The following is a 23,758-nucleotide window of genomic DNA, read 5'->3' as shown; positions in this document are numbered from 1 at the left end:
CAGAGTTCCACCCAAAAATGGAACTTCCACTTTTTGGAATCCCCCCACCCCCCCTCCGGTGTCACATTTGGTGACTTTCAGGGGGGAGGAGGGAGCAGATACTTGTGTAATACAGGCATCTGCTCCCACTTCCTGGCATAGATCTCCACTACGTTGGGCACCTACTCTGTCCCCCTATGCCTCCCCCTGCTGTCTTCTGGGAGACATGGGTCCCAGAAGACAGCAAGGACCAGTGGGAATGCGCAGCGTGACTCACGCATGCGCAGTAGGAAACAGGAAGTGAAGCCGCAAGACTTCACTTCCTGATTCCCTTTACCGAAGATGGCGGCAGCAGTCAAGGAACAGATCGGCTTCGGGTGCTTCGGCGCCTAGGACAGGCAAGTGTCTATATATTAAGTCAGCAGTATTTGTAGCTGCTGAAAGGTGATATGAATCCGCGCTACGGAATTGAGTTTAAAAAATATATGCTGCAAGAAGTAGATGCTGGAAGTATGAAATGGTGATCTGCAGTGGCTGCCCCTACATATGTACCCCACCTGGGTGAAGTATGGAATGGATTTACAGATCTCAGGATTGTAGCAGATTGTAGAGAAGAAGAAGGAAAAAAAAAACACTTTTACAAAAGCATAAAAAAAAACTCCAAGTAAAATCCATTTCTCTGAGTTCATGGACGGACACAGCAGCATTGACCTTAGGGTTATATACCTACCTTCTAGGAGAGACTAGGCAGAAAGAAACAGCACTTTAAGTGTTATGGTGTTCCAGAGAGTGGGATGTACCCGGGGGACACGCCTCCCAGGGGGCGTGTCCCCCGGGTACATCCCACTCTCTGGAACATCCAGCCTCAGTTCGTAGACAAGCAGTACAAACAAAGGAGTGGTGGATGCTGTGTCCGTCCATGAACTATTTTATCTTCCGTTCATGGACGGACACAGCAGCATTGACCTTAGGAATGTGCCCAAGCAGTGTCAAAAAAATTCGAGGGGTGGGAAAAAACACAGCAAACCAAGCTTCACCCCAAGCAAACCAGAGTTCCTCAACGGAGAAACTTCAACCTTAAACTGCAGCCTGTAAAACCCTGCGGCCAAAAGAGGCATCCGAAGATGCACTCACATCCACCTTGTAAAATTTTGAGGTGTGGATTGACGACCAGGTCGCCGCCTTACATACCTGTAAGACAGACGCTTGATGACGGAAAGCCCAAGAGGCACCAATCGCCCTGGTCGAATGCACCGTGACCTGAAAGGGAGGCGCCCGCCCCTTTAGCGCATAGGCCTGGAGCACGACCTGTCTGATCCACCTAGAAATGGTGGCCGACGAAACCGCCAGACCTTTTTTAGGACCAGTCACCGACACGAACAGTGAGTCCGACTTCCGAAACGGAGCCGTAGCAGATAAGTACACCCGTTGGGCCCGAACCACGTCCAAGGAATGCAAAGTGGCCTCCTTCGGTTTGTGAAAAGCCGAAACAACCTTTGGAAGGAATGGTTTGTCAAGTCCCATTTATATTTAAGGTATAGTTATTTTGCGGTCTTCCCTCATGTAGGATGACATTATTGAAGACACGCATGTGGGGTTTTTTTCTGCCCCAAAGTTTAGAAAGCAACAATTCGCAACTTATTTATTTCAATTGGGACTTTAAGGCCTCGTACACACGACCGGATCTTTCCGCTGGGATTGATCCGCAGATCAGTTCCAGCAGATAGATGCGGTCGTGTGTAGGCCCGAGCGGACATTTATCGGCGGATAAAAATCCAGCCGACGGATTTCAAGCGGATAAAAATTTCTTAGCATGCCAAGAAATCTATCCGCTTGAATCCTGTCCAGCGGATTGATCCGGTCGTCTGTACAGACTCACCGGATCAATCCGTCCGCTCCCCTCCCTCGCATGCGTCGTAATTATTCGACGCATGCGTGGAAGTACTTACCTTCCAGCGTCGCGCACGTCATCGTAGCGGCGACGGCGCGACGCGTCACCGCGGATGTATTCTGCGCAGATTTTGATCCGATGGTGTGTACAAGCCTTCGGATCAAAATCCGGAGGAGGAATCTCCGCTGGAAACGGTCCGGCAGACCGTTTCCAGCGGAGATCCCCTCGTGTGTATGGGGCCTAAGTGATGCTTGGTTCTTCACATATACATAAGATACAACCAATGAACATATTTACATGGCTTTTTAGGGTCTACATTAATATGCATCATAGTGATCATTGCCATTTTGTGCCCTTTCTGCCACACATTATGCTATTAGTGGTTTTTAATTCTCTTTAATATTGGACATGTACATAGTGTCGCTTTGGCATGTTTTGTTGTACACGCACATGAGTATTTTTCCCATCTTACACATGTTTGTGTACATACATTATTTTAGAAATTTCTTTACATCCTTTTACTGGTGCACATGTGTGTGTACATTTATATACACACACACACACATATTTCTTATGGGTATACTCTACTGGATTTATGCGTATGATCGTCCTGTCTATTTAATTGATCATTATATTGCGGACCATATAGGCTGGGATACATTATCAAGCTATACATAGCAGACATTTATACATCTACTGATGAGCATGCCCTCATATGTTATTCCATTTTGGAGAGCAGTCACCCTAAGTATATTGTGTCCCGGACAGTTTAACCACACTTGCCTAGGTATGGGAGGGTTCATCCCATTTATACTTCATGCACAGCATTGCTGAATCACTCCACACTACAGGTCACTGCATGATTCCTAATCTAATTGGAGGGATGCGGAGTTGTATTACACACACGTATTCTTATATTGCTTTTGGGTCCCTTTTTTTTTTTAAACACCAGGATTCCTAAGGGGTTAAACTTTCAATGGGATAACTCTTATTATTACGATTAATTTAGAGACATGCCGTTTGCATCTATTTATGCATTTATTTATCTACTTTTCATGCATTTATTTATTCTCCCTTGGTTTTTACCCGATATCTGTTGTTCTCTCTGGCCTCATACCATCTTTGTGGCCGTCACTTTGCTGTTGCCTTTGTTCTGCCCCAATGATCATTACATAGGCTACATAGTTTAATCACACTTGCCGAGGTATGGGAGGGTTCATCCCATTTATACTTCATGCACAGCATTGCTGAATCACTCCACACTACAGGTCACTGCATGATTCCCAATCTAATTGGAGGGATGCAGAGTTGTATTACACACACGTATTCTTATATTGCTTTTGGATCCCTTTTTTTAAATACCAGGATTCCTAAGGGGTTAAATTTTCAATGGGATGTCTCTTATTATTATGATTAATTTAGTGAAATGCCGTGTTCATCTATTTATGCATCTATTTATCTACCTTTCATGCATTTATTTGGTTTCTACCCGATTTCTGTTGTTCTCTCTGGCCTCATACCATCTTTGTGGCTGTCACTTTGCTGTTGCCTTTGTCCCGCCCCCCTGCCCCAATGATCACTACATAGGCTACATAGTTTAATCACACTTGCCGAGGTATGGGAGGGTTCATTCCAGCATTGCTGAATCATTCCACACTACAGGTCACTGCATGATTCCTAATCCAATTGGAGGGATGCAGAGTTGTATTACACACACGTATTCTTATATTGCGTTTACATCTATATTTTCGCATACATATACATATCTACATTACTGTGATATCTCTTCCCCCAATGAGCAACTAACCACACTATTTGCAGGCATCTGTGTATTTTTGTACTGGAGTCTTTTTGGTTCTTCTTAATCTGTGATTGCCTGAACGCGATTTTGATCCCCTCTATATTTATATAAGACAGTCCTCGCATGCATTATCCTTATTCGGTTTATATACACTAATAGTGGAATATTCGTGTTTCACTTGAGCATAAATCTATACTTGCTCCAAAAAAAAAAAAAAAATTTTTTTTTAGATCTATCCCAGATATATATACTATCTTATTCATGACCCATGTTTCAATTGGTTCCACTTCATTTTAATCCGTTTTTTTTTTTGGTTTTTGTGTATACCTATCGGGTTGCATCTTGATCGACCACGGTACATCACTTGACCGGGGACTAGCAGCCCCCTGTGTAGTTATGTTTATATTTTCATACCTCTTCACATTGATGCACTTGCACACCGTTTTATTGGGTTTACCATTTTTTACCTTTCACATTAATACGTTTTTGTATTTAACCTTTACCCCCCCCCCCCTTTTTTTGGTACACTTACTATACAACACATTTTCTCTTCATTCCTTTTCATATTAAATATGTCCACATTGTTTTAGCACATATCCAGTATACGTACACAACAGATGTGTTCACTGTAATTCGATTGGGTTGTGGTACCCACACACTACCCATGTATTTTGTCCCTCTTCCTGTCCACTTTTAACATATGACAATATTTTAGTTTCACATTAAATTTTCAGTTTCCAGAGCCATCCTAGTGCTTGTAATGCACTAGCTATATGCATACAATTTTACACACTCATGTATTATAATGCGTTTCAGCTCTACACTTAACATGCATGAATCAGCATACAAATTCATATATTCATGCATTATAATGCGTTCTATACAAGCATATTGGTTCTTGATTTGGAGACTGTGCACTTCTGATAGTTATGGTTGATGGACAAACATCAAGACATCACATACATTTTGGTTTTAATTATACTTTTATCCACTCCATGGGCATGTTCACTTACACATCTATGATGGGGAGGTATATAGCGGGATACACCTACATATGGGTGTCTTCTGACATATATATCTCTATATACACACACATGCTTGTGTTATGTCTAGTTCATTACACATATAATGTTTATGTACTACGCACAACTTTTTATTGTACAGGGCGTCTGTTTTACATGATGATTGTGTTATGTATATGTTTATTTCACTTTAGATTTGTATATATAAAAAAAGTTTTGTGAGGGATCAGAGAATTTGTATTGATTAAGGTGTGTTTACACATGTGTTTTAGTATGCACAGGTGAGCTGTGACTCCCATCTGGTGTGTGTGGGGGAGTCTCCTAATCATAGACTCCTCCCGGCTAGTCTGTGATGGGAGTCACATGCTCACCTTTATTTCTTATATATAGGTTAAACAGACCAGTCTGCACATTAGCCATGATTAACCACTTGACCACTAGGCATGTAAACCCCCTTAATAACCAGACCAATTTTCAGCTTTCGGTGCTCTCACAATTTGAATGACAATTACTCAGTCATACAACACTGTACCCAAATGAAATTTTCATCCTTTTTTTCACACAAATAGAGCTTTCTTTTGGTGGTATTTAATCACCGTTGGGTTTTTTATTTTTTGCGCTATAAAAGAAAGAAGACTGAAAATTCTGTAAAAAAAAATAATTTTTCTTTGTTTCTGTTATAAAATTTGGCAAATTTAGTATTTTTTCTTCATTCTTTTGCATAAATGTGAAAGATGAAGTTACGCCGAGTAAATAGATACCCAACATGTCACCCTTCGAAATTGCACACGCTCGTGGAATGGCGCCAAACTTCGCTACTTAAAAATCCCCATAGACGACGTTGCAGGGTATTGCGAAGTATTGTGGGGTATTGCGGAGTATTGTGGGGTATTGCGGAGTATTGTGGGGTATTGCGGAGTATTGTGGGGTATTGCGGAGTATTGCGGAGTATTGCGGGGTATTGCGGAGTATTGCGGGGTATTGCGGAGTATTGCGGAGTATTGCGGGGCATTGCGGAGTATTGCGGGGCATTGCGGGGCATTGCGGAGTATTGCGGGGCATTGCGGAGCATTGCGGAGCATTGCGGAGTATTGCGGGCATTGCAGAGTATTTTGGGGTATTGCAGAGTATTTTGGGGTATTGCAGAGTATTTTGGGGTATTGCACAGTGTGGGGGCATTGCAGAGTGTGGGGGCATTGCAGATTATTTTGGGGTATTGCACAGTGTGGGGGTATTGCACAGTGTGGGGGCATTGCACAGTGTGGGGGCATTGCACAGTGTGGGGGCATTGCAGAGTATGGCTGGTACTGCAGAGTATTGCACAGGGAGGGATCGATGGCTGGATCTGTGACTACATGTGTCACAGATCCAGCCCGCAGCAGCAGCTGCTGCTGCTTCCGCTCTCTCCCCTCTCCTCTCTCACACTGTACCGTTCGGTACAGAGAGGAGAGGGAGGAACCGGCGTCATCACATGACGCCGGTTTGTTTACTAGTGATCGCTCCGTCATTGGACGGAGCGATCACGTGGTAAATCGCCGCTATCAGCGGCGATTTACCGTGATCCGTGATCAACCGGGTCCGGAGGACCCGGCGGTCACGGAGACTCCCGTGTGCGCGCCCCACAGGGCGCGCGGGAGCGCGACTCTGGGAGGACGTACATTGACGCCCTCCCAGAGTTAAGCAACCACCTTGTAGACGTATTTCGTCTATAGGGCGGTTGCTAACTGGTTAAGCACTAGCTTAGTGCGAAACGCGTCGGCTGTTCCCCTGTTCCTTTGCTGTGACCTTGTGAAGTGATGCATTTGCTGTTCGTTTGAATAAAAGACAACCTTTTTGTTTATTGGAGTGCGGCTATCCATTTCCTCTCTTCGTATCTCAAATTCTTTATCCTGCTTTGACCCTGAAGCAGAGTCATCCTCACTGTCCGCGTGGGCCAAGTCTGCATCATCTGACATGACAGAACCAGGGCCAAATGCAGAAGCAGCACCTGATTCTGCGTCAGAGACATCTCCTGAAGCAGGCTCGGGGAGGGGGCGCTTTTTACCCCCCTTCCGGCAACTTCCCGCTTCAATCCTGGCAACAAACGCCTCCAGGACTGCAGTCATAGCATCCAACGAGGCCGCAGGGGCACTAAGGGTTAAATCTGGCATGTTTGGGGTAGAAGCCTCAACTGAGGGCCCTTGTGGTTCAGACTCCATGCTGTCCCACCTAAAAATGCCACCTTAGTACTGCAGACAAAAAACAGGACCGACCGGTCACCCTCCCGGCTGATACAGAGAGCAGGGGACCCCCAGGGACTCCCCACCCAGAACCAGGCTGTACCGCTGTGCAGAGCTGAGAGTGCTGTCTGTGCCGTGTCGTTCCCTCAGGAAGAAAAAACTGTGGCGTTGGCACCTTTATTCCAGACACTAGAGGCCAAAACATTTCTAAGATGGCCACCGACACGCAGAAAAAACAGCATGCGGGCTACAGGAAAATGGCCGCCGACATATAGAGACGGATTTTTGTACTCACCCTAAAATCCATTTCTCTGAGTTCATGGACGGACACAGCAGCCTTTAACTGTAGGGTTATGCACCTTCCTTCCAGGAGAGTTTAGGCAGAATTGCACACTTAAAAGTGTTAATAACCATTCTTTAGTACAGCTCCTTCCAGGGGCGTGGCTCCCCGGGCATAACCCACACCCTGCTCTAGCAGCCTCAGTTCGTAACATGCAGTACAAACAAAAGGAGGGGTGGGTGCGGTGTCCGTCCATGAACTCAGAGAAATGGATTTTACGGTGAGTACAAAAATCCTATTTTCTCTTTCGTTCATGGACGGACACAGCATCCTTTGACAGTAGGGACGTCCCCAAGTAGTGTCAAAAAATTTCGAGGGGTGAGAAAAAAAAAACAGCAAACCAAGCTTCACCCCAAACAAAACCAGGGTACTCAACGGAGGAACTCCAACCTTAAACTACCGCCTGTAACACCCTGCGGCCGAAGGAGGCATCAGAAGATGCACTCACATCCACCTTGTAAAACTTTGAAAAAGTGTGGACCGACGACCAGGTCGCTGCCTTACACACCTGTAACACAGAGGCTTGATGTCGGAAAGCCCAAGAGGCACCGATCACCCTGGTCGAATGCGCCGTGACCCGAAAAGGGGGCGCCCACCCCTTCAGGGCATAGGCCTGAAGCACAACCTGTCGGATCCACCTGGAAATGCTGGCCGACGAGACTGCCAGGCCCTTTCTGGGACCAGACACCGACACAAACAGTAAGTCCGACTTCCGGAACCGAGCCGTCGCCGATAAGTAAACTCGAAGGGCCCGAACCACATCCAGGGAATGTAAAAGGCCGAAACGACCTTTGGAAGAAAAGAGGGCTGCGGACGCAGCACCGCCTTATCCTGATGGATGACCAAGTAGGGGACCTTGTAGGACAAGGCCGCCAATTCAGACACCCGTCTGATCGAGGTAATAGCTACCAGAAAAACCACCTTTTGTGACAGAGTCAACAAAGGGATCTTCCGAATGTCCTCAAAGGGAGCTCGCTGAAGCACCGAGAGGACCAAATTCAAGTCCCACGTGGGCAGTGGAGGGCGCACCGGAGGAGCCAAATGGCGGACCCCCTGCACAAACGTGCGTATCAAGGAGTGCGCTGCCAAGGGACGCTGAAAGTAAACAGCCAGAGCAGAGATCTGGCTCTTGACCGTGCTCAAGGCGAGAGCCTGATCCACTCCCCGCTGTAAGAACAGCAGAACCTGGGACACCACGTATGTACGAGGGTGCCACTTCATCTCCTAACACATAGAGATGTAGGCTTTCCACATACAATGGTAAATCTTTCGTTAAGTAGACTTCCGTGCACGCAGCATAGTAGAGATCACCGAGCCCGACAGGCCCCGGTCCTTCAGTACCTGGCTCTCAACAGCCACGCCAGCGACTGTAAAGCAGGATGGAAGATCAGACCCTGCGACAGAAGATCTTCTCTCAGGGGTAGACGCCAGGGGACGTCTGCCACCAGACGCACCAGGTCCGCGTACCAGGAGCGGCGCGGCCAATCTGGGGCGATCAGGATTGTTGGAATCCCCTCGGCTTCCACCCTGCGCAGCAGGCGAGGAAGAAGCTTCAGAGGAGGAAAGGCGTAAATTAGGCGAGTGACCCCAAGGGGCCACCACCGCGTCTGGCGCGTCCGCCCACGGGTCTCTCGACCTGGCCACGAACCGTGGCACCTTCCGGTTGAGGCGAGACGCTAGAAGGTCCACGTCTGGAGTGCCCCATTTTCAGCACAGACCCTGAAACACCTCCAGGTGGAGAGACCACTCCCCTTGATCCAGAGTTGTGCGACTTAAGAAGTCGGCTTGCCAATTTTGAACTCCCGGAATGTACACGGCCGACAGAGCCGGAACGGACCCCTTCAGCCCACCGAAGGATTGCGCGACCTCCGTTGCTGCAGCTGAGCTCCTTGTGCCTCCCTGATGATTGACATACGCCGTGGCGTTGTCGGACTGGATCCTGATCGGACGGCCCTGCAGATCCAGGGACCACCTGGCAAGGCACAGCTTGATTGCTCGGAGTTCCAGAATATTGATCGGCAGGCGGGACTCCTCCCGAGTCCAGCGCCCCTGGGCTGACTGAGTGCCCCAAACGCCCCCGCCCCCAGCCAGGGAGGCTGGCATCCGTTGTGCCCACTGTCCAGCGGCATGGCAGAAAAGACTTCCCGGTCCGAAGCACCGGAGACGTCAGCCACCACACCAGGGAAGACTTGACCAGATGGTTCAACTGAATCTGGTAATCCAGAGAAGACGGAAGCTTGTCCCAACTTGACAGAATCTCCTTCTGTAGGTCCCTGGTGTGGAATTGGGCATACGGAAACGCCTCGAAGGAGGCCACCATCAGACCCAGGACTCTCATGCAGAAGCGAGGAGACGACCACTTCTGGGTCGACAACTGCTTCACTGCAGATTGCAGGGTCTTTAGTTTCTCAGTCGGGAGGGACACTCTCACCTCCGCGGAGTCCAGAACTAGTCCCAGGTATTCCAGTCTCTGGGACGGAACACTGACTTATGGAGATTCAGAAGCCAGCCGAACTTTTGGTGAGTGACACGTGATAAATACGTCCTCTTCTAATTCTGAGCCTGAGGAAGCTCGCAGGAGAAGGTCGTCCAGATATCCCACGATAGCGATCCCTCGCTGTCTCAGCAGGGCTAGTATCGGGGCCGCTATCACCGAGCGAATCGACTCCATCCTGAATTTTTGCACCTTGACAAAGCAATTGAGGGCCTTGAGGTCCAGGATAGAGCGGACCCCATCCTTTTTGGGAACCACGAACAGATTGGAGTAAAACCCCTGAAATCGTTCCAACGAAGGAACCGGTACAATCACCCCCCTGTCCAGTAGATCCTGGACAGCCCCTGCCAGGGCCTGCCGGCGAACCGGAGGCAGCTGGAGGTTGGAAGGAAAAAATCTGTTTGGGGGACAAGAGAGAAACTCTCTTGTACCCCGAGGCAACCACTTCGAAAACCCAACGCTCGGACAGAAGAGACCTCCACCGATCCGCGAATTTGCGAAGCCGGCACCCCACCCGGGACCCGGGCAGGGGTAGGCCTTCATGCGGAAGCAGGTTTGTCCGAAGGCTTGTTGGGCTTGCGGTACCAGGTGCGCTTCTGCCCCGCAGCGGGGGCCTTAGCACCTTGCGGACTCATTCCCGCAGCGCCGGGCGCACGAAAAAAAACGCTTTGGGGTAGTAAAGGAGGGTCCTTGCTTGCGGCGAGGCTCCTTGCCCTTCCCAGACTGTGGGAGCAGTGTGCTCTTACCACCCGTGGCGTCCTTAATGATGTCATCCAGGGATGCCCCAAAAAGTCGTTCACCCTTAAAGGGCAAATCCTCTAAAGCCTTCTTAGAGGACTGGTCCGCCGACCAGCATTTCAGCCACACAAGGCGGCGCAATACAACCGCATAGGCGGAAGCCCTGGAAAGCAAGGGGAGCGTATCCAGGACCGACTCACAGACGAACTTCAGACCCTGAACCAATTGTTCAGCCAGGTCCTTACAGGTCTCGGAAGCGTCCTGTTCCTCCAGCTCCTGCAGTAGGAGCTTTGCCCGTTCAGTCAGAGTCTGTGACACCAAAGTCCCGGCCAGAACCGGCCTCACAGCCGAACCCATAACAGTGAATAGGGAGCGGGCCACAGCCTCCACTCTCCTATCAGCAGGGTCCTTAAATGCAGGAGCCCCTTCCACAGGCAACGTGGTGGCCTTGCTTAATCTGGACACGGGAGGGTCCACCGACGGAGGAGAGACCCACTTTTTTTAAAAAGTCCTTCTCAAGGGGGTAACGGGTTGCAAAGTTTTTTGGAACAGCAAAAACCTTTTGCGGCGTATCCCATTCCTTGTACAACATATTGTCCAAATAAGGAACACAAGGAAACACTTTAGCGGTGCGTGGCGGTTTGCGGAACCCAAAAGGGACTGGCACATCAGGTGCCTCAGCCGCATTTTCAAGTTTCAGAGTATCACGCACCGCAGAAATAAGAGCTCCAACAAATTCCTTGTCAGCAACTGACCCTGAAGCAGAGTCATCCTCACTGTTCGCGTGGGTTAAGCCCGCAGCCTCTGACACTACAGAACCAGAAGCAGCAATAGCAGGGTCCGATCCAGCGTCAGAGACATCCCCAGAAGCAGGCTCAGGGAGGGGGCGCTTTTTACCCCCCTTCTGGGCACTAGCTGCTTCAAACCTGGCGAGAAAAGACTCCAGGACAGCCGACATTGCCTCAACAGATGTGGCAGGGGGAGGGGTGTCAAGTGTTAACTCAGGCATTGCTGGGGAAGAAGTACCTGGCTCAGGCTCCATAATGCCCCACTGCTGTGTCAGCCTTACTGCAAAGCAGAAAAAAAAAACACTGGCCACCTCCTGGCTGCTACAACAGAGTATGGGAGCCCCCTGGGAACTCACCACACCTCCCGGTGCTGCGCGGGCTGAGACAAGCCTAAAGGTGTGCTGAGAAGCCGGCTGCGCTGTGTCTGTCCCCTCAGGCAGATTTGCGGTCTTTTTGCAGCGCTAAAACAGCCACACGAGGCCAAACAAAATCAAATATGGCCGCCGAATGTGTAAAAAAAAAACAGCATAGGACCACAAGAAAATGGCCGCCGAGCCATATAAAGGGCGACTACGGCAAAATGGCGGCCGTTGCGCATTTAAAGAGCCCAAAGTGACACAGCAGTACAGCACAGCACAGACCACCAAAGACCCTGTAGTGAACACACACAGCCCCCTGCAGTGAACACACACAGCCCCCGCTCCGCACACAGGCCCAGGTGTATAAGACAGCCCTCAAAATTTCCACTCACCTGCTAGCATTTGGCGAGTGGCTTTAAGCTGTGGGCGAGTGATAACAGTTCTGCATGACCAACAGTCCAATCTGTGCCTACACTTAGAGCCACGCTGCGATTGGCGGCCGAAGAGGAAAGGTGCGTGCCCAGGAAAAGTAGTCGGGTGAGCCGCACACATGCAGAGCAGTACACAGGTGCTCTCCTTACAATTCTCTTTAAGCCATGGGACCTTATAGTATGACCTCTCTGAGCCTGGCTTCCCAACCTGACCAATGTAGCTGGAAAGCGGAGAGCAGGAAGGAACAAGTGAGCTGAAGGACTGCGATAATCACCACTCTGGGTGTCCCAGTTAGGCAGTGCAGCACAGCGCTCACCAAGAGTTGCCCTGACAAGAGAGCGGCAGTATGCTGTGCGGTGTCAGTGTGCGCTGTGTTGTGGTGTCAATGGCTATGCAGGTGTGTGAATCTTGGTGCTGGATTGTACTCCCTCCTGACTGCCCGACTGAATGAAAGGGGGAACAGGGGCTCCTGATTATGAGAGTGGGTAGAATAGGAGAGAGAGAGAGAGAGAGAGAGAGAGAGAGAGAGAGAGAGAGAGAGAGAGAGAGAGAGAGAGAGAGAGAGAGAGAGAGAGAGAGAGAGAGAGAGAGAGAGAGAGAGAGAGAGAGAGAGAGAGAGAGAGAGAGAGAGAGAGAGATAGAGAGAGAAAAAGAAAGAGAAAGAAAAAGAAAGAGAAAGAAAAAGAAAAAGAAAGAAAAAGAAAGAGAAAGAAAAAGAAAGAGAAAGAAAAATAAAGAGAATGGAGCAAGAGAATGGGTTTGCCACAGTGCCATATGCCTCTGGTCTGCCCCCAGTGCCATATGCCCTCTGGTCTGCCCCCCAGTGCCCTGTCCCTCTGGTCTGCCCCCAGTGCCCTGTCCCTCTGGTCTGCCCCCAGTGCCCTGTCCCTCTGGTCTGCCCCCAGTGCCCTGTCCCTCTGGTCTGCCCCCAGTGCCCTGTCCCTCTGGTCTGCCCCCAGTGCCCTGTCCCTCTGGTCTGCCCCCAGTGCCCTGTCCCTCTGGTCTGCCCCCAGTGCCCTGTCCCATGTTGTTAAAGTTGTTGTTGGTAATATTTAATTGTGTAACTTGATTTGGCATAAAACATTTAACAGTGTCATTCCAAGAGATAATCTACAAGGGCGTGTTTAGGGGCAGAATTAGGGGTGGGGCAGTGTATGGGTTAGGTGAGGCAACAGGTGGCGAGTAACACTTGAGGCCTGGCTAGAAGCTCAGGGTTTGAAATTTTGAGACCTGGTAAAAGGGACCCCAGAAAGCCCCCCCTCGCAGCCACTACCCAAATAGGAAAAGAGGAAGAGGAAATAAGGGAGAGAGGAAAGCGGGGCAAGCCCTCAGTCGACCTCCCAGAGGAAAATTCCAGCCATACCACCTTACCGGAGCAAGGGGCCACTACTTACCTGTCCTGTGACCACAGGCTGGAGGTATCCCAGACAGAACCAAGGTCCGCTAAACGGCATGGCTGTCGGCCAGACACACTGTGACAAAGCCATGAAGACCGGTCATATGTGTGCCCTAGAACAAGATGTTCCCCGGCCGCCCCTGGAGCAAAGGGGCCTGTCGTGGACAACCCAGAGCTGAGGGCCAGCACACGCTCGATGGCCGAACACGGGGGGACTACAAGAGTCAAGACCCAGCCTGTCACACCCTGTTGGCAGTTGATAGAAGAATCACAAAATGCAGGAACAAAAACAATAAAAAGCGAAAAATCGCAAGAAAAAAATCTCCAGAGTACAGTACTCTAGAGTGCCTGACCTCTCCTGTCGTTAGGCAGAAAAAAACTGAGGCTGCTAGAGCAGGGTGTGGGTTATGCCCGGGGAGCCACGCCCCTGGGAGGAGCTGCACTAAAAGGTTTTTAAAACTTTAAGTTCGTAATTCTGCCTAAACTCTCCTGGAAGGAAGGTGCATAACCCTACAGTCAAAGGCTGCTGTGTCCGTCCATGAACGGAAGAGAAATGGCGACCGTACACGTGTAAAACAGTGAAAAACACTGTCACAGCACCTCAATAAAATATACAGCCCAGCACAGTAAAAAATACAGTAACCCACAGCAGCACAGCCCCCTCGGCAGTAGCAGAGCCCCCCCTCAGGTGGAACCCCCACCTCACAGCCGCCACCCAGAACGGGGAAGGAGGGAGAGGAAAGCAGGGCGGACCCTCAGTCGACCTCCCCAGGAATACACCAGCCGAAAACACCCTGCCGAGGCAAGGGAATACTACTTACCCATCCTGCAACCACCAGCAGGAGGCATTCCAGACAGAACCAACGTCCGCTTGCGGCATGGCTGTCGGCCCGGCACACTGACACAGACATAGAGACCAGTCACCAGTGTGACCTGGAACATGTAGTTCACCGGCCGCCCCTGGAGCAACGGGGCATGTCGTGGACGGCCTAGCTAAAGACCGCCACACGCTCGATGGCCGAACATGGGGGGGGACTACAAGGATCAAGTTCAAGCCTGTCGGCAGTTGATAGTAGATCCCAGGATTCAAAAATGCAGGAACAAAAAACAAATAAAAGCGAAAAATCGCAAAAAAATCTCCAGAGCACATGGGCTTCAGAAAGGCCATGTCCTCTCCTGACGCTAGGCAGATTAAAATGGAGGCTGGATGTTCCAGAGTGGGATGTACCCGGGGGACACGCCCCCTGGGAGGTGCTGTACTGAGAGAAGTGTTTTAACACTTAAAAGTGCTGTTTCTTTCTGCCTAGTCTCAGCCTAGAAGGTAGGTATATAACCCTAAGGTCAATGCTGCTGTGTCCGTCCATGAATGGAAGAGAAAAACTCAAGCTGCTGTGTGCAGGGAAAGGGGTTATACCTAGAAGGACCGCCTCCTGGGCGGTACTGTACAGTTTAAGGTTGTATTAACACTTTAACAATGTTTCTGCCTAGTCCTCTCCTGATAGAAGGGAAATACCCCATTGTCAAGATAATCTGCTGTGTCCGTCCATGAACACTAAAGAAATAGTAATTTACACATTGTTTTAGCAGGGTGGGGTAGGGTTAAAACTCTGGTAGAGTTCACCTCACTAACTAGAAACATAGGCAGCTATAAAATCGGACACTTTTGACTGAAGGTGGGATTTAACTTCTTGAGACCTGGGCCATTGTAAAAAGACAGCCACAAGGTGGCTCTATAGGTCCGGGAGACGGTCTTTTTGCGGCCTCTGCTCCTCCGGCCACTGGGGGGGTCGCGCGTGCATGCCTGGCGCGTCACTGAGATGACGATGTGTGTGCCTGGCGGCCGCAATGTCCACCAGGTACACGAGATCAGCCATTACACAGCCAAAACATGGAGATCCACGTCCTGTCAGGGAGAGAATACCAATGCTGTGTCCCTTGTACATAGGGACACAGATCGGTCACCTCCCCCAGTCAGTCCCCTCCCCCCACATTAAGAATCACTCTCAGGGAACACATTTGACACCTTCCTCATCCCCTAGTGTTACCCCTTCCCTGCCAGTCACATTTACACAGTAATCCGTGCATATTTATAGCACTGTTCGCTGTATAAATGTGAATGGTCCCAAAAATGTGTCAAACATACTATCGCAGTCCTGACAAAAATCGCAGGTAACCGACATTACTAGTAAAAAATTATATATATATAACGTTTTTAAAAAATACAAATTTGGGATATTTATTATAGCAAAAAGTAAAATAGCGCAGAAAAAAAAATACGCAGAGGAGAGCAAATACCACCAAAAAAAAGCTCTATTTGTGGGGGGAAAAAGGACGTCAATTTTGTTTGGGAGCCACGTCGCACGACCGCGCAATTTTAATATAAATCGTGAGTGTCGAAAGCTGAGATTTCACCTGGGCAGGAAGGGGGTATATAAGGGAGAGAATCTCTCTACAATCCAATTGGTGATCAAAGTGTTAGGGGAGCAAATGAAAAAAAAGAAAAAAGGTGCTGTAGATTAAAGTGAATCTGATTTGGCCCACAAATGTTCACGATAAAGCATTTATATGGGCACGATGCAAACTTGCCCCCAAACCTCGCTCTTCTATGCTTGATTACATCACTTTATTTTTTATCCTAGGCTAGATTATACTGGAGTGGGAACAATCCCAATAACTAGATATCTCAAGAGCACTTTACATCTACAGAATGTGTGGGAAGGTGCTACAAAAAATAGGGCAGCAACACAATTGTGTTGGGAAAAAAATCAATGGATACACATGTAGTAGGGGACAGAGTGCACCCCAAGTGGGTAGCTAAGAGCATATTGAATTTATTGCAGATTAACAGGCATTTTTCTGTATTTGCAATATTTAGATATTTTATAGTGTATGCTAATGAACCTGTTCGGTGTGAAGATATGAAGATACTATTGATGATAGAGGTGTTGTGAGTTAGCAGTCTAAAGGTCAGACATCTCTTTTCAGGTGTAATGGATTAGCATGTCAATTACGTCTACAAAGGAGTGTGCATTATGTAGCAGTGAATAGATTATTGCGGAGACGGAACATCTGGGGGATGACTATTAACTCAACTGAATGTCATTATCTAAAAGAAGGTGTATTGACGCCCCATTGTGAGAGTGGAGAGTTTTTGTTCCTTTAATTACTGTAACATATTTGTACTGTATATAAGAAAGCTAAGGTACCATTAAAAAGGATTCATTCATTCATTTTGAAACCAGAAAGAACAGAGCGTGTGTCTCGTCTTAATTCTGGGGGAATGGATCGTGTCTGTTGGATGGTTGGAGTGTCGGATAAGCTGTCGTGGGGCGATGGAATGAAATATTGTAAACGGTGGTGACCGTTACAAGTGGTGGCACAGCAGTGGGATAATTCCATCGCCGGAAGAACAGCTACAAGGACACAGGACAATGGATGCTCAGTATGCACGGCTGAAGCTCTCTTCCCTCAAAGAATTACTGGAGAGCCGGGGCAGACCGGCCAGCAACCGTAAAAAAAAGGGCCATTATCGCAGAACTTGTCGAAATGGATAGGCCCAGCGTAAGACAGGACACCTGAGGAAGAAAGTTTTGATCAGGCTGTTAAACGAGGACTGGCACAGTATGGTCCTAATCCTCCACCGGAGATCGTAGACCTAGTTTTAGCGGCTGTGGATGCAACTTGGCTACATCAAAGAGGTGATGCAGCAGCAGAAGTCACAGCAGCACCAACTGAAGAGAGGAGAGGTACAGATACCAGTCTCCAAGGAAGAGGAATTCCGAAGGAGGTTACAAAAGATGCGGATACAACACAGAGGACCAGTATCAGAGGAGGCCCTGCTGGGATGGTCGGATGTGATTCATTGCCAACTCTGGAAGGAAGCGCTAGCTCTTGAGCAGCAACACCAGGGGAAGGTCCTCCCCTCCATCCATGTAAGGTACTGGTCGCAGTATGATGTACGTTGTTGGGGGAACAACCAAAGCAGGAGTGGACAGCAGAGTTAAGCAGGCTGATCTGGGCAGAGATGCGGTTGGACGAAAGCTACAGAGCCCTCCGGTGGTATGTAGCCCAAGAGTGCCCGTGGTTAGCGGATGACAGCCCCACGGAAGGCTTTTACTATAATGGCCTGGGATTGCTGTATTGGAGGATGTCCAGTGATCCTGACTTCTGGGATGACCGGGAGTGGCGCTTGGAGGAAATAATGGAGCACAGAGAGCAAAAATTGAATGTCTCAGAAGGGCACTGGTTACAGGAAGATTTGGAGTTTCTGGCCGTTCAGGAATGGGAGCTGGAGATCGCCTACAGACAGCTGCTAGACTCTGCTCAGCAGCAGGGTGGGGCTCCCTTTGCCTGGGACCTTGAGGAAATTTCAGATGACAACTCTGAAATCCTGGCTGATGAATCGGCAGTGGAAAATATGGAGATTGCCATCCCTAAAGCCGAAGCGGATGATGTGGAGATCCAGGGAGACAGGGCGGTTGGCCCCTCTCTCCAACAAGCTGAGGTTGTAAAGCTTTTACTCCCAGCCAAATCACTGGCAGCCAGGCAGGATGCTGCTGACCGCTGCACAAAACTGCAGCTTGAGCTGATATCGGGGGATGGGACTGTTGTCTCCCCCTCACAGCAACCCAGCAGAAGAGCTGGCAACAGAGCAGAGTGCCACAAGCCTCTGTTCTCAACTAACGGAAGAGGGAGTTCCTGGGGTAGTGGATGGGACTTCAGTCTTCACTGACACAACCCCAGAAAACGGTGTGGCACTGAGACAGGAGGATGTCGGCTTTGCTTTACAAGCACCGGGGGATTTTCACCTACCACCAGTGGATGGGACGTCAGTCTCCACTGGTATACCTCAGGGATGGGGGGCAGTTGGCCCAGATCCCCAACAGCATGATGGACTGAGCCCAGTCACCCTGTCTTCTCTCCAGCGGCTGAAAGGACTCCAGGGAGAAGGGCCAGTCCAGGCCTCTCCCCAGCGGCAGGCATGTTCTCAGAGAGGCAGAGGTTGGCTGGGTAAGTAATGCTCTGTTTGGAGCAATTTATTTGGGGTACGGTATGGATACCAGCATCATGTATTGCAGGAGATCTTGAAATATTACAAGTTGTTAAAGTCTGACTCCAACAGGTCAATGGAGTCTTTTCATCAATGTGGGGACACATGCTTTTGAGGTGTTAATTGAGTCTGCTCCTAGATATTTCATTGCGTATGCTAATGACACTGTTTGGTGTGAAGATATGAAGATACTATTGATGATAGAGGTGTTGTGAGTTAGCAGTCTAAAGGTCAGATGTCTCTTTTCAGGTGTAATGGATTAGCATATCAATTACGTCTACAAAGGAATGTGCATTATGTAGCAGTGAATAGATTATTGCGGAGACGGGACGTCTGGGGGGTGACTAATAATTAACTGAATGTCATTATCTAAAATAAAAGAAGGTGTATTGAAGACCCATTGTGTAATGTGTGGGTGGAGAGTTTCTTTGTTCCTTTAATTACTGGAACATATTTGTACCGTATATAAGAAAGCTAAGGTACCATTAAAAGGATTCATTCATTCATTTTGGAACCAGAAAGAACAGCTTGTGTCTCGTCTTAATTTTGGGGGAATGGATCGTGTCTGTTAGATGGTTGGAGTGTCGGATAAGCTGTCGTGGGGCGATGGAATGGAATATCGTAAACGGTGGTGACCATTACAAACATATACCACCATACAGTTTATTTACGTGTAAAGGCATGCATATCAGCAGACTGAAAAAATAAAATCTGTTCTGTGCATTTTTAGAACCACCAGGTGGCTCTTTTGAGTGGCTGGCTACCGGTGCTCTGAGCAATAACTGCAGTTGCTGCTACAAAGAAAAGTGGTGCCGATTGCCAACCACCCCCCTTCTGCCCTCTCCACTCTTCACAAAACATGCATTACTACACTTCTACAAGGTGTTTAGTTCTACCAATGGGAGGTGCAGAGGCTAAATGACAGCATTCCACCACCCATTCAGAGAATGCTATACATTGTGGAGTGTAGCAATTCAATTCTGTGAATGAGAGAGAAGGAAGTGAGGGGCAGGCAAGCGGCACAACTGTTCACTGTAGCAGTGCCTGCTTTTAACACTCATAAAAGCACATACTTGCATTTAATGTGATACACACAAAAAACGTATGCTATAAAATAAAAATAAAACGTATAAATAACTAGAGATTGCTTTCTACAGCTCATCCCTCACCTCTTTTCTTCTTTTGTCACAACTGAAGCTGCTGGAGGGCTTTCTGTCTTCGGGAGTGTGGATGGAGGAACCGGAGAGACAGGAGCACTACCTAGTCCCCTACCAGAAACGGATGGAGGTGAACGTTCTGAACTTGAAAGGCTTACTGGAAATCTGCGAGAGGAGAAAGAGAGAAGGCAGTGAGGGGCAGGCAAGCGGCACAACTGTTCTCTGTAGCAGTGCCTGCTTTTAACACTCATATGTAATGTGATGCACACAAAAAACGTATGCTATAAAAAAAAAAAAAAAAAAACGTATAAATAACTGGAGATTGCTTTCTACATGCTCATCCCTCACCTCTTTTCTTCTTTTGTCACAACTGAAGCTGCTGGAGGGATTTCTGTCTTCGGGAGTGTAGATGGAGGAACCGGAGAGACAGGAGCACTACCTAGTCCCCGACCAGAAACGGATGGAGGTGAACGTTCTGAACTTGAAAGGCTTACTGGAAATCTGCGAAAGGAGAAATACATTAAAAATACTACAACAGATAAACTATCCTGCAGTAATATGTTCAAAATAAAAGTCGCAACTGCTACTACCGACATGGAAGAAATATACCCAAACTACTCTAGGTTCCACTTTAGTTTTGTCATGGAGGGGAATCTCACGTCAGTTTACCAAACAGTGATCCCACTCTCCCCACATTTTCCTTCACAGTCCAATCTTCTACTATTAAATGTAATCTGATGGAGTGTAGCTAGAAATACAATGGCCCAGATTCTCAAAAAAGCACCCATCTTTAGGCGGGCGTAGCGTATCTCAGATACACTACGCCGCCGTAACTTAGAGCGGCAGGTCCCGTATTCAGAAACAATTTCCGCTCTAAGTTACGGCGGCGTAGTGTATCTGACACTGCGTAAGCCCGCCTAATTCAAACTAGGCTGGTAGGGTGCGTGTTGTATGTAAATGTTTTGTGACCCCACGTAAATGACGCTTTTATCGAATGGCGCATGCATGCTCAATATCAGGTCGAATTTTCAAAGTAAATTACGCCCGCTCAATGCTTGACGTGAACGTAACCTACGCCCAGCCCCATTTACGGACGACTTACGCAAACAACGTAAAATACGACGATGTTCGGACGTTTCCGACATCCATACCGAACATGACTTACCCCTGCTTTATGAGGGGTAACTTTACGCCGGTCCGCCGCCTTACGTAAACGACGTATCTTTATACGCCGGGCGCACGTACGTTCGTGAATCGGCGGATCTAGCTAATTTGCATATTCTACGCAGAAATATACGGAAGCGCCCCTAGCGGCCAGCGTAAATATGCACCCTAAGATACGACGGCGTAAGAGACTTACGCCGCTTGTATCTAGGCAACTGTGAGGCGTATCTGATTCTATGAATCAGGCGCAGAGATGCAACGCTTCACACTCAGAGTTACGACGGCGTAGAGATACGCCGTCGTAACTCCTTTGTGAATCCGGGCCAATGTGTTCCTTGTACATTCCTCTTCATCCACCTCACAGGACTACAATCTCTTGTCTATACAATGCTAGCAGCACCCTTCCCCCATTCTTTGGCGATGAGGCAATAATACTGTGTTCCATGACCAGAAGCTGGCATCTATACATAAAAAAACCTGACTCTCTGCTCCCTTGTATGCTCACACTGACTTCACAGCTCCCAGGTTCCCTGCTGCACAGGTCCAAACCTCTGAGTAGGAGGGACCCAGTACTTGTGCAGCGGTGAGCCTGCAGGCAGTGGTACGGTAGCAAGCATAAAGCCAGGTACACAATATTAGTATTTTTTCATTCAGCTCGGGTCAGAGCCGATGTAAACCATGCAAGGTTAGTTGTTCCCCCACTAAGCTGCTGTGCTCTGACAGGGGGACAGCCTCCCCGCCAGAACGCTTCGAACAGCATTCTCTGCCATTGGCTAAGAGCGCTGATTGGGAGTCAGTCAGATGCTGGTTTTCTAGCACGCATGTTCGTCAGAAGCCGGACATACATAAGGCCTAATGGGAGACTTTTTTTTTGGTAACAGGCTGTTGTCTGACATTCAGCCTGCGTGTGCCCTGCTTAAAATGGTGGATGGTTTCCTGAGCTCTTTTTCTGCTCCACTGTAATTGTCATGCTTTGGAAGATATGATCCCCCCCCCCCCCCTCCAAGAGCTGTGGAAAAACTTCAGTTAAGGAACTTTGGCACACCTCAGCTGCCATTACGCTCCCTTAGCCCAATTGGATTTAAAGTAGAACTATATTATTTTTTTCGTCCGTGTCATGTCCGTCCATAAAATTTCAGAGAAGGATTTTACGGCGAGTACAAAAATCCTACTTCCGTACATGGACGGACACAGCTCCAAATAATCTTGACAGTAGGGACGACCCTAAGCAGTGTAAAAAAAAAAAAAAAAAAAACACGGGTGGGCACAGCAAGCAGACCAACTTCCACCCAAAACCAAACTCAACGGAGGAGTTTCAACCTTAAACAGCCGGCTGCAAAACTTTGCAGCCGAAGCAAGCATCTGCAGATGCATGCACATCAACCTTGTAAAATTTAGTGAAGGTGTGAACGGACGACCAGGTCACCGCCTTACACACCTGTGAGACAGACGCTTGATGTCGGAAGGCCCAGGAAGCACCTTCGCCCTGGTCGAATGTGCCGTGACAGGAAAGGAAGGCGCCCGCCCCTGTCGGGCATAGGCCGGAATCACGATATGTCTAATTCACTGAGAAATGGTGGCCGACGAGACCGGAAAATAATCTGTTTGGTGGGCAAGACAGAAACTCCACTGGTCGGAAAGCAGGGAGGTCAATCGAGCTGCAAACTCGCAAAGGCGACCCCCCAACCGAGTCGGGCGGTGGCAAACCATCATGCTGTCGCAGATTTGTTCGCAGGCTTGTTTTGCTTGCAAATCCAGGGATGCTTTGTCCCTCAGCTGGCCCCTTGTCAGCCTGGGAACGCTTACTTGCGGGATCAGACTGACGAAAATGCAGTTTCTGAGCAGAGAAGGAGGACCCTGGCCTACGACGCGGTTCCTTATCCTTTCTGGATTGTGGGATTAAAGTACTTACCCCCGCGGACCAGCATTTTAGCCAAATCTGGTGACGTAGTACCACAGCAGATACTGAGGCTCTGGAAAGCAAGGGAGCCATATCCAAAGCTGCATCGCAGATGTACACAAGGCCATGCACCAGCTGGTCAGCCAACTCCACACAGACCGGGGAAGCCTGTTGCTCCTCCAGCTCTCAGTGCAACAATTTTGCCCACCCGTTAAAAGTCTGACACCAGGGCCGCAGCCAATACTGGTCGCAATGATGACCCCAGCATGGTGAACATGGACCGGGCCACCGCTTCGGACCTCCTGTCAGTAGGGTCCTTGAATGCAGGGGTCCCTTCTACTGGAATTGTAGTGAACTTGTTCAACCTAAACACCGGGGGGGGGTCCACAACGGGGGGGAATGCCCAGTTTTATCAAAAGGCTTTTCTCAAAAGGGTAACAGATCGCCATGTGTTTTGGGACCGCAAAGGTCATCTGCGGCCGTTCCCATTCCTTGTCTATAAACCTACCAAAATAAAACCTTTGTACTGCGGTTCAACTTGCGGGACCCAAAATGGACCCGCACCTCAGCAAATGCTCCAGTCGCATTCTTCAATTTGAGGGTTTTACGCACCGCGGTGATAAGTACCCCCCACAAGCTCCCAGTCCTGCGCCGCCCCAGACACAGAGTCCTCCTCACTGTCCGAAAGGTCCCGGTCCGCGTCCTCTGATACCTCAGAACAGGGGCCCTGCGCCACGGCCAGGCCTGAGTCTGAATCAGAGCTGTCCCCAGATGGTGATGGGGGCTCTTTTTACCCCCACACACCGCTTCCACCCTGGCAACAAATGATTCCAGGACTGCTGACAAAGAGTCTACCTGTACTGCAGGTGCTGGGGGACCAGTTGCTATCACTGGAATCTCTGGGGGAGAAGCACAAGCCACTCACAATATATTGCTCACCTGACAGCCACTCAGGGACCAAGTCAAGGTATACTGAGAAAAAGGCCCACCCTCCCTGCTGCAAAAGACTAAGGGGTTAATCCCAGAGG

The 23,758-nt window shown here is 48.9% G+C and overlaps 1 protein-coding gene across 1 annotated transcript in view; it reads right to left on the bottom strand.

Annotated features, from left to right (window-relative positions):
- The window catches only part of PIWIL2 (piwi like RNA-mediated gene silencing 2), a 426,915-nt gene that overhangs the window by 321,367 nt on the left and 81,790 nt on the right, over positions 1 to 23,758 (bottom strand). The window contains 2 exon segments of the mRNA XM_040346159.1: positions 19,679 to 19,831; positions 20,015 to 20,167. Of these exon segments, the coding sequence (XP_040202093.1) occupies positions 19,679 to 19,831; positions 20,015 to 20,167 (306 nt within the window).

The sequence above is a fragment of the Rana temporaria genome, chromosome 3, assembly GCF_905171775.1.
Source record: "Rana temporaria chromosome 3, aRanTem1.1, whole genome shotgun sequence".
Lineage (NCBI taxonomy): Eukaryota > Metazoa > Chordata > Amphibia > Anura > Ranidae > Rana > Rana temporaria.
This window is presented reverse-complemented; position numbering and strand designations above follow the sequence as displayed.